Source organism: Lemur catta, chromosome 1 (genome assembly GCF_020740605.2).
Source record: "Lemur catta isolate mLemCat1 chromosome 1, mLemCat1.pri, whole genome shotgun sequence".
Classification (NCBI taxonomy): Eukaryota; Metazoa; Chordata; class Mammalia; order Primates; family Lemuridae; genus Lemur; species Lemur catta.
In genome coordinates, this window is record NC_059128.1 from 108,875,010 (window position 1) to 108,888,945 (window position 13,936).

The window sequence follows — 13,936 nt, forward strand, 5'->3', positions numbered from 1 at the left end:
AGAGCCCCCTCGCTCTCTCCTCAAGGCCCAGGCTAAGCCCAACCCCCTCTCCACTGCGTGATGCCACCAGCCAGGCCGCTCCTCTGGGAGCTTCCCAGATGCCCCCCGCTCCCCGTCTGGAGGGGAAGGTCCCTCCTTGGCACAGCCTGGTCCTGGGAGGAGCTCCTGGCTACCTGGAACCTGGCGGTCCTGTTCCCCTCACCTTGAAAGCTACCTAATCCTGCTCCCACGCCCAAGGCAGGACCCTGCAGGCCTGCAGGGGACATGGCCGACTGTCAGGAGGGAAAAGCTACAAAACATGACCAGAAGGGCCCGTTTTGACACTTCAAAAAAGAGAAGCTTCAAAGAACCCCCAAACAGGGACAGCATCTCCCGCGCTCACAGCCCCTCCTGCGCACTGTCTGAAAGGTCCCTAAGGAGCACATGTCACTCTAAAGATAAAAGACTGACACCGGGGAGGAGCTCACTGCTGGGGGCTTATGAACAGCCAACCAGCTGTGGCCCTGGCTCTCGGCAGCGGCTATGGGGAAGCCGGGCTGTCTGTTCCTTCCAGGTTTTTCCAATACGTGTTCACGCCTGAGACCACACGATTACGAAATCTAGTGTCATGTGACACCGGGTCAAAGATGTAAATTTCGTGGCCCAAAGTGAGTTTCTAGAACCCAGTCCTTGGATTCTCAAGGGGCCCGGAAGCCGCCCTGCAGTGCCCACCTGTAGGACTGCAGAATGTCGATGATGCCGATGTGCAGCAGCAGCCGCTCCCCACGCCCGTTCACGGCAGGGATCCCGCCCATCCTGGGGAGAGAGGGCGGGTCAGCAGCCTGCAGAGCAGGAGGCTCCGGGCTACAGGACCCACCTGCTCCCGAGGGTGGCAGCTCAGCCGGGCCCTCGGAGCAGGGTCCCGGCACCTGGGAGCCTCCATCCTGATGGCCCCGCTCACCTCTCCCGGGCTCAAAGCAGGACGTGGGATGCTGCCCAGGGGCCCTGGCTGGGAGACTTGCGCGCACGTCCCGCGCCCCCCGCCCCATGAATGAGCACAGATACATACAGACACGCCCCTCGGGGCCCTGAGCTCTCAGGTGCAGCCTGGGGAGTTAACTGTGTTCCCACACTGCGTGGTTAGTGAGGCCACACGATGCAGCAGCCAACTGAAGCCACCACGGCACCAAACACACTGGGCCCAGGCTTGGCGCGCCCTGCTCACTCTACAACACACATCGTTGGGCTCACCTGCTCCCCGACAAGCCCCACGAAGACCCTACAAATGCCAAGAAGGTCTGAGGGGGGCTGCACAGGACCTCTGCACAAGCTGCCCCACCCCCTGTCCCCCCTCGGGGCCCTGGGCCCAGCCCCTCCTCTGTGCCCAGCAACTGATGCCCCAGTGCGACCCATACCAGCTCCCAGGGCCAGGGTCAACCTTGGCTCCGTGCCCAGCTGGCTATGTGCTTCGGACGGCTGTCCCCAACTCGGAGCCTTTGTTTCCTCAGCTGAAAATGGGGAATGCCACTGGCTCCCTCCAGGGCCCCCAAGGACTGAACAAGGTAACACAAGCCGAGGCTCTGGCCCATTTCTGCATGGTTGGTGCACAGTGACCAGGCTCTGCTGTGACCAGGGGATAATCTTGACACTGCTGTACTGTCAATCCTGCCCACCCTGGGGACTCTAGGCAGTGTCTGGGGACATTTGCAGTTGTCATAACTGGGGAGGGGGTGGTCCTGGCATGGAGTGGGTGGGGGACACTGCTCAGCACCCTAGAGAGACCGGGATGGCCCTGCCACAGATAATGACCCGGCACCAATGTCCACAGGGCCCAGGGGGAGATCCTGTGAGTATCTCCCCAGCCAAACCCTGGGCCCCTGAGCATGGCACCAGGCTGACCCTTCTCCCTGGCATCCAGCAAAGGTGCCCTGGGTAGATGCTCCACAGCATCAGCCACATCTGTGGCAGCCGCTTTCTATCTTTGTGCAATCAGATTTCTCAATCCCACTGCCCTGCGGGTTTTGTCTTTTGCCACGAAAGGTCTACCACGTCCCCAAATCCCCACACCTCTCTGTGGTCTTCCTATGCCTTCTGCCTTGCTCCACATAGCGGCTACAGCTGAGGGAGGCTACCTGTGCCCTTCTCATGGGCACGGCCAATGGCCTTGACCCACCTACTGATTGATGTGAAATGCCCCCACCGTCACACGCCAAGGCCCGTGGCCAACTGCATTCAGCCTCTTGACCTGCAGGACGGCCTGGGTGGCAGGAGCTGCTGCCCATCCCACCCCGATGAGCCAGGCACAGATGGGCTCCTGGGCTCCCTGCTGCTGTGTCCATCATGGACACCCTCGCTGACCCGGTGCCACCCCTTCACCTGTTCTCACACCTGGCAAGGGGAGAGGACGGGGCCAGGGGCTGGAGCCCGGTGGGGCACAGGAGAGGGGGACAGAACTAGAGGGCTCCCCGCCCACCTACGTGTCGTCCGACTCGATGGCCTCCCCGCGTGCGGCCCCACCCTGGATGGACTCCATGGCGGTGGAGTACAGCGCCTTCTGGCCCACGGGCCGCTTCTCGTCCGAGGTGCTCTGGGCGCCCTGGGCCTGGCGCTCTCGCTCCTGCTGGTCGAGGTTGTGCACCCCCAGCAGTAGGCTGTAGTCCATGATCTTGAAACTCTCCAGCACCTGCGGGCAGGGGCGGTGCGGTCAGCCGTCCTGTCCCCAAACCCCGACTCCCACACTCCGCAGGACCCCGGGTGCACTGTTGTTTGGGTGACTGATCCCATGCCATGCAGGGCCCTGGTTATCCCAAGGGACTAGAGGGGCCACAGTCACCCAGGGCACCAAACCCAGATGCTGGGCCCTCGAGTTCGGGCTTCTGACCGGACGCCAGGCTGCCCCTGGGGCTGGGACAGGGACTTTTTGGGACTTTCCAAGAGAGGGCCTGAACCTACGCCCCCACCACCCTGGGGCCGAGGGCAGGACATGCTCTGGCTGGAGAGGCGGAGCCCAGGCTGTGGACACCCGGGGTTCAGGGCCAGGCCAGGGAAGCCAGGAGGCCCCTGAGTGTCTGGGCAGGGGGTTTGGGTCAAGTTATGAAAGGGTCTGGCTAGCTGGGGCCAAACAAAGGACGTGGGCGGCCCAGGCTCTGCCCCTAACCGCCTGGGCCCCCGACCCTCGGCTCTAGTTGCTGGGGCCCGGATGGGAAGGGACACCCACTCTCACTGCAGCCTGCGGGCCGGCAGAGACGGGAAGGGAAACTGAGGTACAATGAGCCCAAGCGGCTGGCAGGGGCACACTGGGCTTGTGACTGCCGCATCCTGAGGCTATACTGTCCCCAGATGCCATCGTCACTGCAAAGGTAAGTGACGTCTGCAGAAACTGGCAAAGACACTCCCGACCCCCCAGGTCTGGCTGGGTATGGAACAAGTTTTACGGTCGCAGGGCTCCCACTTGGGGCGGTGCCCGGAGCTACTCTGGGAGGGGCCACTCTGGGGCGGGGCGGGGCTGCTCGGGGCAGGGCCGTTCTGGGCAGGGGCGCTGCTCGGGGCGGGCCCGGGGCTGCCGTGGGCGGGACGGGGCTGCTATGGGCAGGGCTGGGACTGCTGTGGGCGGGGCTGGGACCGCTGTGGGCGGGGCGGGGCTGCCGTGGGCGGGGCTGGGACCGCTGTGGGCGGGGCTGGGACCGCTGTGGGCGTGGCGGGGCTGCTATGGGCAGGGCTGGGACCGCTGTGGGCGGGGCTGGGACCGCTGTGGGCGGGGCGGGGCTGCCGTGGGCGGGGCTCACCAGGCAGTCCCGCTGCAGCGTCTTGACCAGCGCGCTGAAGGTGTCGGCGTCGAGCAGGAGCCCCTCGGGCATGTCCTGCATGAAGTCCAGGTCCTTGTAGGTGGGGATGCTCTTCTCCTTCTCCTTCTTGCTGGCGCGCCGCTTGTAGGTGGAGCCCTTAAGGTCGAACTTGAGGTGCATCTTGACGACACGCGGCAGCACGTTGTTCATCACCACCACGCGGATGTTCTTGCCGCCCGACTGCACGCAGTACAGCCCGTAGAACTTGGGCAGCAGCGTCCGCGGGTTCTGGTTGAGGTTCTGCGGAGAAGCGGGGGTGAGCGCCCTGCCCAGAGCCCCGCGGAGAACCGGGACCCTCCCGGGGCATCCCCGCCACAGGGAGGGGCCCCTCCCCACCAGGTCTCTGCTTCCGGGCCCATCGGGGCAGGGTCCGCAGACCCCGCTTGGCCAGCCCGGCCAGCCCGTTTTTGTAAGGCTTCCAGCTGAGGGCGGTTTTTCCATTTTTAAAAAGTTGAAAAATAGTATTTTGTGACATGTGAAAACGATGTGGAATTCACACTTCAGCGTCCATAAATAGTTTTATTGGCACACAGCCGTGCTCATCCGCTCACGTGCTGTCCAGGGCGCTCCTGCGCCACCAAGGCAGAGCAGAGCCATGCAGACAGACAGACCGGCTCGCGGAGCGAAAGATACTCCCCATCCGGCCCTTGACTGGTCATGTTTGCAGAGCCCTGATCTAGAGGAGCCAGGGTCCCACCCTAAGCATCACACACAGTGGACGAGGGATGCCTCAAATGGGACACTGAGGCACAGGCTACGCTGAATTGCCCAGAGGGGCCGGCAGCGGCCCGGGCCTGGCCGTTCAGAATGCGCCCACCCTTGTCTGGGTGACCGCCCAACCCTGAGGGCCGGGAAAGGCAGCCCTGCCGTCTGCGGTTCCTGCTCCCCCGTCCCGGGCCTGATGTGCCCTCTTCTCAAGGGCCGGAGGTGGATGGCGCTGCCTGCACGAGCAGCTGGTCTTTTGTGTGGTGCCAGCTGACGGCCCATCCCCCTCATCTCTGCGACTGAGTCACCCTTGGGCCGCTTGGGCCTCGGTGGTGGCTGAGGGAGACGCTGCCCGTGGGCTGCTATTTCTGGGACCCACGACTCTTGGGGGATGGGCAAGGCAGGACTGGGCAGCCAGGCGGGGGGCCCCCAGCCCTGCCCGGGGTTGGCCACCAGGGCCCGCAGCTGCAGGAGGAGGAGAGGGTGGTCCCGAACACCTCATGACGGGGCCCCTGAGGGTGAGTCTGTGAACCTGCCCAGGAGGGGCCCAGGCCAGTGTTGTCTACCTGCTTCCGACACCCAGGGGAGTGGGGTCGGGGCAGAGTGGAGGGGCTGAGTGTGGAGGCAGGGGGTGGAGGCAGGACGGGGCCAGGGAAGCCTGGGTTGGGCCCTGCCGAGCCCTCCCTGTCCCCCCTCCTCCCCCTCCCACAAGGCCACCACCCCGCAGCCGGGTGCTACGCACCATGTAGTAGCCGGGGAGCAGCTTCTGCAGGAACTCGGCCTCCTTGTGCATCACGGTCTTGATGATGAACTCGTCATCGCTGGTGACATAGAAGAGGGAGCCGCTGGCACCCGGGTTGGAGAGCTCGATCAGCGGCTCATTGCACAGGGAGTACTGAAAGGCAGAGGCGGGCAGGTGGTGAGCGGGCCTGGGGCCACCGGACAGACGGCTGGACAGATGGACGCTGCTCCTCAACTGCCTGACAGCCCCGGGAACTGGTGACAGTCCATTTACAGACAAGGAAATGGATGCTGCGGGGCGGGTGACTTGCCCAGGGCCACACACCAAGGATTGGAACTGCTGACTCCACAGCCTGAGTTAGCAGCAGACACCTGATCGTACTGTGGTGCCCACACACCTGGCCAAGACGTGGTCCCAGCCCCCCTTGCAGCTGGGGGTGGCCCCAACAGCAGCTCTGCCCAGTGAGCTGCGAGCAGAACGGTGGACTGAACTTTGGGGAAGGCTCCCGGAATGAGTGACAGACAGCTGGAGTGCCTCATTTTATGCCCTTTTCTCTGTCCTATTTCCCTCCTGGAACACTGACGTGACATCTGGAACCCCAGCAGCCATACGGGGGACCATGAGGTGACCTTCAGGATGGAGGCCGTGTACCAGTGGCGGCAGAAAGAGAAGCTGTGTCTCTGATGAGTAGTCCCCAACCTGGCCCCCAGCATACCCCAGCCCCTAGCACTCACTCCCCACCTTTCTTCCCCACTTTCCCCCTCACTGGTATTTGTTTCCCTCCCCACATGCCACTCCCAGCCATCAGATGGGACGTTCCACGGGAACAGGTGTCTGTGCATTTTCTTTGTTGACACACGGCAGGTGCTACATTTGTTAAGCGAGACACTGAAAATGAGACCTGCAGGCTGTGACCCTGGGCCACTGAAGTACTTCTGGGGTTAAGGCTGTTTGGGTTGGGCTTTCTGTCCCTCACACCCCCGACATCCTAGCTGATTGCCACTGGTATACATGGACGAGGCCACAGGGGCTCCCCAGCAGCTGAGTATGCCAGGCCTGCTGCAGGGGGAATGCCAGGTGAGCACCTGCAGATGGGCACGCCGATGGTTTGTGAGTGACGCGTGCCGGCCCCACCCTGCCTGGGAAGAACGCCAAGTGCTGAGTGGGTGGGGCATCCCCCTCAGGTTAGGGGTGGCAGTGAACAGAAGTGAGGGATCCAGCTTCTGGAAAACCGTGGTGAGTCCTCGGAGACAGACACCAGTGCCACACACCCCTCCTGGTGCAGAGCACCCTGCTGGCTCCACCGCGGCTCCCACCGTTGTGGGAAGCGGCCAGTTCCCGCTGTGTCCCAAGGTGGAGTTGGTGGCATTCACATGGTGCTAGCCGCAGGGAGTGAGGAAGCCATACAGGGAGGACGGAGGTGGAAGCGAGAGGCGCCCAGGCTGCAGCCACTGCCAGGCCCAGCCATCTGTCTGTCCTTCCTCCGCCCACGGCCATGAGCCACAAATATCCACGGAAGACACAGAGAGCCCACACCGGGCTCCTCCACCCTCCCTGACGTGGCAGGAAGCCTCCAGCCTCTCCTGGACACAGGCGTGGTGGTGCGGGGTGAGGGCGAGTCCCTCCTGGGGCTGGCACCCTTCCTGCATGGTGAGGAGGCCCCTGCAGACCCCACAGCCACTGTCCTCAGGTCTCCTCAGACGGGGAGGACACAAGCAGCCTCTACAAAGCGCGGTGGGGAAGGCCGTGCTGACTGCACAGTGGAAAAAGCTGCAGAATGGGTATGTTCAGCTTGATACAAAAGAAATCTATGAGAGAGAAAGTTCTGGAACCAAGCAGCCCATGGCAGTTGCTCTTGGGGAGCAAGCCACACGCGTGGATTTCTGAGCCAGGCAGCAGCAGGACAACCGGGATGGGACCCTTCGCCAGGGGCCAGGGGTGGGGGCTCTTGGTGGCCGTGCTCTGTGTGGGCTGACCGAGGCCCACCTCTCCATGCTGCAGCTGACTGGCTGGGGGCCTAAGGCTGACCGTATGCAGCCCCCTCAGCCGACCCTCTGCTTTCTGTCCCAAGGGGGGCTGCCCCCTTGGCTGGGTGCACTGTGGCCTCAGCTGTCCAATTGGAGTGGAGCCCGGGCAAGCCCAGCTCCTACAGGCTCCCACTGGTCCCCTCCACTGCTCCGGCTCAGGGACCCCAGGCTGCATGAGCGGGGACAGAACATATGCCATCGTGTCTTCCCACTGCCATTGCAAGGCCACACTCGTGCTGTGGCCTGGACAGCCGGGGGCTGCTGCCTGCCTGGCACTGGGGCCCCAAGGACACTGCGCCACCTGGGATGGGCACGAGTCAGGCTGAAGGGCCACCGTGCAGACCTCTGAGGCCGGGAACTTGCTCTGATTGGGGCCTAGGTGAGACCTAGGTGTCCCCCGCCTCCGTTCTCATTTGTCTACTCCCCACTAAGGGACGTTCATGCTGTCTCCCCACTGCTATGAACCGCAGCATCCATTTCCACTTCTGGCAACCTGACGACCAGTGTCTGGGTAATCTGGGGGCCATTTCTATGCAAGAACAAATCGCTTGTCTTCGAGGTGCTGGGACACTGCAGTCAGGAGCCTGGGTCCCCAAATGGGGCTGGGGTCCTCTGGGGTCACACACACCCCTGGCTGGAGGAAACACTAATTCTCTCTGGAAGAATGCAGCCTCTGTTGAGGACACAGGGTTCCCCCAGACCAAGATAAACCAAATTCACAGGCATAGTCAACAACCACCAAAGACACAAGCGAATGAGACACCATGCGTGACAGCCCAGTTGCAGCCATCAGACACAGTGTTTCAAACGATTACACACCGGCTTGTCTACAGATTTTAAGCTTCCCTCTAATACAAAGTTATAAAACAATGACCAGGCAGATTTGGAAAAGGACCACACAGAGCTTTTCGACGTAGAGCTCTGACGAACTCGGACGCCGCCTCGGTGAGTGCCGGACTGGACTGTAACCCTAAGCAAGGAACCGGCTGAGCTGCACCCGGGTGCCCAGCCTACGGAACCTCCGAAGCCACAGACATGCACTATTTTACGCCACTGAGCCTGCAGTACTTTGTTACATGGCAGTAGCTGACACACTCACCAGGTAATCATCCGGCCGGATCCCAAACAGTTCCCGGAAGTAGCGGAAGGCGACAGGTGCATAGGTCTTGAACCGGAAGTCCTGGAAGTGGTGGGCAGGGGTGAGGTTGCTGCCTTCACTGTGGAGGAAGGACAAAGAAAACGTCTGTGAGGGACAGTGGTGTTTTGGGCACCTCTCTCCGCTCCTCCCAGTGGCCCTCCCCAGGCCCAGGGCAGTGCCCCCAAGGCGTCCTCCAAATGGCCCAATCCCACAAGCAACATGGGGCTCCTGACGGGACTGTCCCCCAACAACCAACCCTCCTCTCATTCGCAACAGAACCCACAATGGGCTCTGTTGGCTGGACACATGGCTGCCCCGAGTAAGAGCTCACTGCCCAGCCTCTCTTGCAGCTAGTTGTAGTCATGTGACTGCACTCAGCCAATGAGATGTGAGTGGGACAGGAACAATGTGTGTTATTTCCTGGTTGTGCCCTTAAAGGGAACGGGCACATTGTTCCCTTCTCCTTCTCTTCCTTCCTGCTGCTGGAATGCAGATGTGATGGCAGGACCTTGGGCAGCCACCTGGAACCACTGGTGACAGAAGCTGCATGTTGAAGATGGCAGTGTGGAGCCACCCTCCCAGCCCTGGACTGCCTACTGGTATTTTTACATGAGAGAATCAACTTCAACCTTTTCTTTTTCCTTTTCCTTTAAAACTGCTTATATATTGAGTCTCCCTGATTCTGCAGAAACTAATATCCTCACTGATGTGGGCTCAGAGCTCAAAGCCAAGGAGATGCCTGGTGCTATTTTCGGCAGAGAAGGGCACTCAGAGAACGGGCTGTTCCGTGTGAGAACAGTGGCTGTCCGGCAGGCAGGCCCCCAAACCCCAGGGCTGCTGCTGCAGGGCGAGCCTGGCCCACCTAGGGAAGAAGATGCTCTCCACCACGTAGAAGTCCTGCATGAGCACGTCCCGCTCGGGCTTGGAGCTCAGGTTGCCCACGGTGTAGCCGATGCCCAGCTGAATGGCACCCTTCAGGGTGGAGGAGGTGGTCTGCGGAGAGACGCAGCGAGTCAGGACCCCCGTGGGCTGGTCTCTGCCACAGCCCTGTCCACCCTGGGTATGCTGGGAGGGTGGGGGCTGGCGTTCAGCCTGCAGCTGACCCCCCAGCACCCATCCACACCCTCCTGGGAACCCCTGCATGGCCACCTTCCAGAACTGTGACCATCCTGCTGCCATAGTGCAGGGGAGGGAACCAGCCGGGAAGGTGAAGCCACCACCTTCGGGGCCACACAGCATGCAGTGGCTTGGTCTTGACTTTGACACCACTTTGTACAGCCCAAGGCCTGTTTTCCAGGTGTGTTCCCGAAGGCCCCAGCTACCCCCAAACTACCCCCAAACTACCCAGACTGAGCAGGGTTTTGTTTTGTTTTTTAGGGTGGCACAATTTACAGAGCAATGCCCAAATCACACTCATTTCCACAGACTGGGTTCCTTCTACCCGCTTTCTACGTGACAGATGGGGCTGGGCATGATGGTCCTGGCCCTTCTGGGGATGCTGTGTGAGCCAGAGCCTGTGCATGCTTGGGCAGCACTCACTGTTTTTCTTTCATTTTGATTTTTGATAGTGTCACTCTGTCACCCAGGCTGGAGTACAGTGGTGCGATCACAGCTCACTGCAGCTTCCAACTCCTGGGCTCAAGCGACCCTCCAGCCTCAGCCTCCTGAGTAGATGGGACTACAGGCGCCACCAAGCCTGGCTAATTTTTCCATTTTTTGTAGAGATGAGGTCTCACTATGTTGCCCAGGCTGGTCGCAAACTCCTGGCCTCAAGCCATCCTCCTGCCTCGGCCTCCCAGAGTGCTAGGATGACAGGCGTGAGCCACCGTGCCAAAGGGTCTATTTTCATCGCCAGCATCGTTAATGCTGTCCTCCCTGTGCATTCTCAGTGATGTGTCCATCCTAACACTGAGGAAGACACCTCAGTCACTAGGTTTCAGACTGGTCCCCAGCACTCACACCGATGGTGTGGGAGACAGGGAGGGGGTCGGAGTTGGTCTTTGCCAACAGGGCAAGGCCTTCTTTCCTTGCTCAGGTACCTGGCCCTCGGCTTGCCCCCCTGCTAAGCCACCCAGGTGGGCCCTGGCCTGGCCTCCGAGTTCCACTCCCTGTCAATGCTGCGCACCGAGCAGACATTTGCTCAGAGACACACAGCAGGAAGCTCAGCACTCCTGGGAGTCAAGGAGAGGAAGAGCAAATCAGAATCACAAAGAGACACCGTGTCTCGCCCACTGGGCACCAGAATCACAGAGATGGACAATCACAGGCGCTGGTTCAAGTGTGGAGAAACCGCGGGCCTCTCGTGCTGTGGGAATGTGAAATGGTGCAGCTGCTGTGGGAAACAGTCTGGAAGTTTCTCAAAGGGTTAAATGTAGAATTACCCTGTAACCCAGCAATGCCACTCCCAGGCATGTATGTCCACACAAAAACTTGTAAATGAACGTTCACAGCAATGTCGTTTGCAAGTGGAAATGACTCAAGTGTCTGTGGACAGGTGAGTGGATAAACACAGTGTGGTCCATCCACACAGGGAACATCACTCAGCCATGAAAAGGGACGAGGCTCTGACACAGGCTATAGAGTGGATGGACCCTGAGGACATCGTGCTCAGTGAGAGATGCCAGACACAGAAGGACACACAGTGTGAGACTCCGTTTATATGAAACGTCCAGAACAGGCAGATCCACAGAGACGGGACGTGGACTCATGGTCGCCAGGCACTGGGGGAGGGGATGAGGAGTGACTGCTGATGGGGACGGGCTTCCTTTTGGGTGGTGAGAATGTTCTAGAGTTAGACAGAGGTGACAGTTTCACAACTCTGTGAAAGCACCAGAAACTTTTTACTGTACACTTTAAAAGGGTGAATTATACAGTATGTGAATCTCATCTCAGTGTAGCTAGTATGTTAAAAAAAATGCAACCGAGGCAGGGGTGTGAACAGCAGTGGGTCACACCTCCTGCCCACACAGCCTGGGCTAGAGTGTCCTACCCTCGTCGTCCGAGGCCATGGCAGGCTGTGAGCCCCTCTCTCTAGATGAGGTGCTGCCCACAGTCACTTGACTCTGGGGCCAGGCTGAGCCACGTGGAGCATGTCACCCGGCCGCCTGGCCAGGCCAGCACGGAGTGGGAGCCTCACCAGGGGCCGAGGTCCATGAGAGCATCTGCCTCCAGCCAAACATGGCGCGGCCCACACCGAGCTTGCGCAGACCCCCTGCGATCGTGGGAGCCGGGAGCCCCTCCCCTCCCCCGTCACCCTCCCCCTCCACCCAGCAAGCCAGGCAAGAGCAGCTGAGGAACCTTCTTGTAGGTGGTTTCACCAGACGCATCCACGCCTCGATGACCCAACTTCTTCCCATGGCCGGGGCCTGGCTGTCCAGTCATCGACAGGGCCTGCGGGGAGGAAGCAGGAAGTGTGAAGTTGCCACGAAGGCACCGCCACCAAGAAAGCAAGAAAGGGGCTTAGTCACCGGGCCCAGCGGGAGCACTCGGGGGCCGGGGCAGGTGCCACCCACTCCAGGGTGCAGTGGGAGGCCGCTCACTGGCACGGGCCCGGTGGGCAGCCAGGGCCTGCAGCATCTGACAGGGACACCAAGGCTAGGACCCCTGGCTGCTCCGGAGAGGCAGGAAGACCAGGCGGCCTTGGCCTGCCAGACTCAGGGCTCCCCCAGGCACCGCAGACACTGGGCCGGCTCGTCCTCTGTGGTGGGGCATCCTGGGCACTGCAGGCGCTGGGCAGCGTCCCTGCCTCCACTCACCCCATGCCAGGAGCTCCCCCAGTGTGACAACCACAGATGTCCCCAGACATGGCCTGGTTTCCCCAGAGTGCAGGACCACCCACGGGAGACTCCACACTGGAATGACTGCACACAGCTTCTCCTCCCGAGGGACAGGGTCCCGCTGGCCGGGATGACCCATCCCGCTGTCCCCGTGGAGGAGGGGAGGAGGGGCCTTGGGAGCCTACAGGGGCACAGCCTCACCTGTCACTGACGTTAAGGGGGCTCCCACTGCACACATTCGGGGAGCTCTGCAGCCCTCTACCAGCTCAGCCAGGCGGCACCGCCTGCCCCTCTCCTGCCCTCCTGGCCGTGACAGCCTCTGCTCTGCCAGGGGCCAGCGAGTTCTCCTCTCCAGCCAGCAGGGGGCAGGCTCCTCCCAGGAACTGACCCCCACCTGCCCCCCCCCCACGGTGGACTCGGAGTAAGGTCCCCGTCCAGGTAGACGACACCATCCTGGCTCTCGGTGTGGACCCACGTGGCAGGTGACATCCCCCGTGAGAGGGGACACATGCCACACGGGACTCCTGCTACCACACGGCCCTCGCAGCCGACTCCCCTTCCCTGGAGGGACGGTGACCTTCCCCAGTACACCCACCCCCGCCCTGAGCTGCAGACAGCTACAGCTGAGGAAAAGCTCTCGGAGCCAGACTCCAGAAGGGATGGTGACGGTGGGCAAGTGGCAGGAGGGACCCGTGACCACGCACACGCGAGCACGTGCCCACAGCCTCACTATGCTTTCACGCCGCCTCGTGTGGCTGCCAAGGGTGCTGTGTCCGCTCTGGGGTGAGAGGTTTGGGTGGAGCCACTGGCCTGGGGCTTTGCCCTCTGTTGGGGTACCCCCCCCCGTACCCCCCACCACTGAATTCTGCCCTCGCAACTGGAGATGCTGTCAGGTCAGGGTGGACACAACATCACCCCCTGACGACACTGGATGGCGTCTGGGGCCCAGAGAGGTGCAGTGAGTTGCCTAAGGCCACACAGCTCCTCAAGCTCAGTGGGTCAAGTTGGGACCCCCAGGCCCTTCACCCTCTCCGGACACTCACCTCCGTCGGGGCCGCCTTCTTCTGAGCCAAACCTGCGGGAGAGAAGGGAGACTTCAGAATGGGGCCTGGAACCACCCCCCTCGGCTCCCTGCACCCCTGGAAGGACTCCACTGCCAGGTAACTGTCCCCCCTTGGGGCCTGCCTCAAGGTCACATCATGGCGGGAAGACGCTGGCTGAGCAGATGCGGAATAATGTGGGAAGAGGGTGGGGCCACAGGGCCTGCTGAGGTCCCTGGGCAGGTGGGAGGCTTTGGCGCCGCAACACCCAGGCTGGGTGAGCGGTTAGACTCGGGCACCACCGAGGCCAGGCCTGGGCTGGGACATGGTGGGGAAGGGGCAGCGGACACACACCTCCCCGCCTCTGCCCCCTGCACCTCCAGGCGCCAGGTCCTGGGCACCAAACTGAGCGACTCTGAGCTGACAAAGCCCATCTCCCCAGCCGGCGGGCGCCAGGAGACGCCTCAGTCACAGGGAAATCGAGTGACACCGCAGGAGGAGCAGTGCGCAGCCCACCCCCCAGGCCCTCTCTGCCCCACTCCGAGGAGAGGTTTGTGGAGGGACAGGCAGGTGGCAGGAGACTCCCAGCCTCGCCCCACTCCTGGGGCCACAGCCTCGGTCAGGGGCTGCAGCTCCGGGGGACAATGTGGCCCTGCTGGCACCAGAATCCTTGGACCAACTGGC

At 61.8% G+C, this 13,936-nt stretch overlaps 1 protein-coding gene across 6 annotated transcripts in view; it reads right to left on the reverse strand.

Moving 5' to 3' along the window:
- Positions 1–13,936, reverse strand: part of PIP5K1C (phosphatidylinositol-4-phosphate 5-kinase type 1 gamma) — a 51,071-nt gene that overhangs the window by 14,711 nt on the left and 22,424 nt on the right. For all 6 annotated transcript variants that reach the window (XR_006733652.1, XM_045544783.1, XM_045544787.1 and 3 more), the window contains exons 2-9: positions 13,256–13,287; positions 11,734–11,826; positions 9,299–9,429; positions 8,398–8,515; positions 5,272–5,424; positions 3,765–4,064; positions 2,457–2,662; positions 712–795 (exon numbers count right to left, since the gene is read on the reverse strand). Coding sequence is in view for 5 of the 6 variants with exons in the window: in XM_045544783.1 (XP_045400739.1) it covers positions 712–795; positions 2,457–2,662; positions 3,765–4,064; positions 5,272–5,424; positions 8,398–8,515; positions 9,299–9,429; positions 11,734–11,826; positions 13,256–13,287 (1,117 nt within the window). In the remaining variant the exon portion in view is untranslated. The remainder of the gene's footprint in view (positions 1–711; positions 796–2,456; positions 2,663–3,764; positions 4,065–5,271; positions 5,425–8,397; positions 8,516–9,298; positions 9,430–11,733; positions 11,827–13,255; positions 13,288–13,936) is intronic.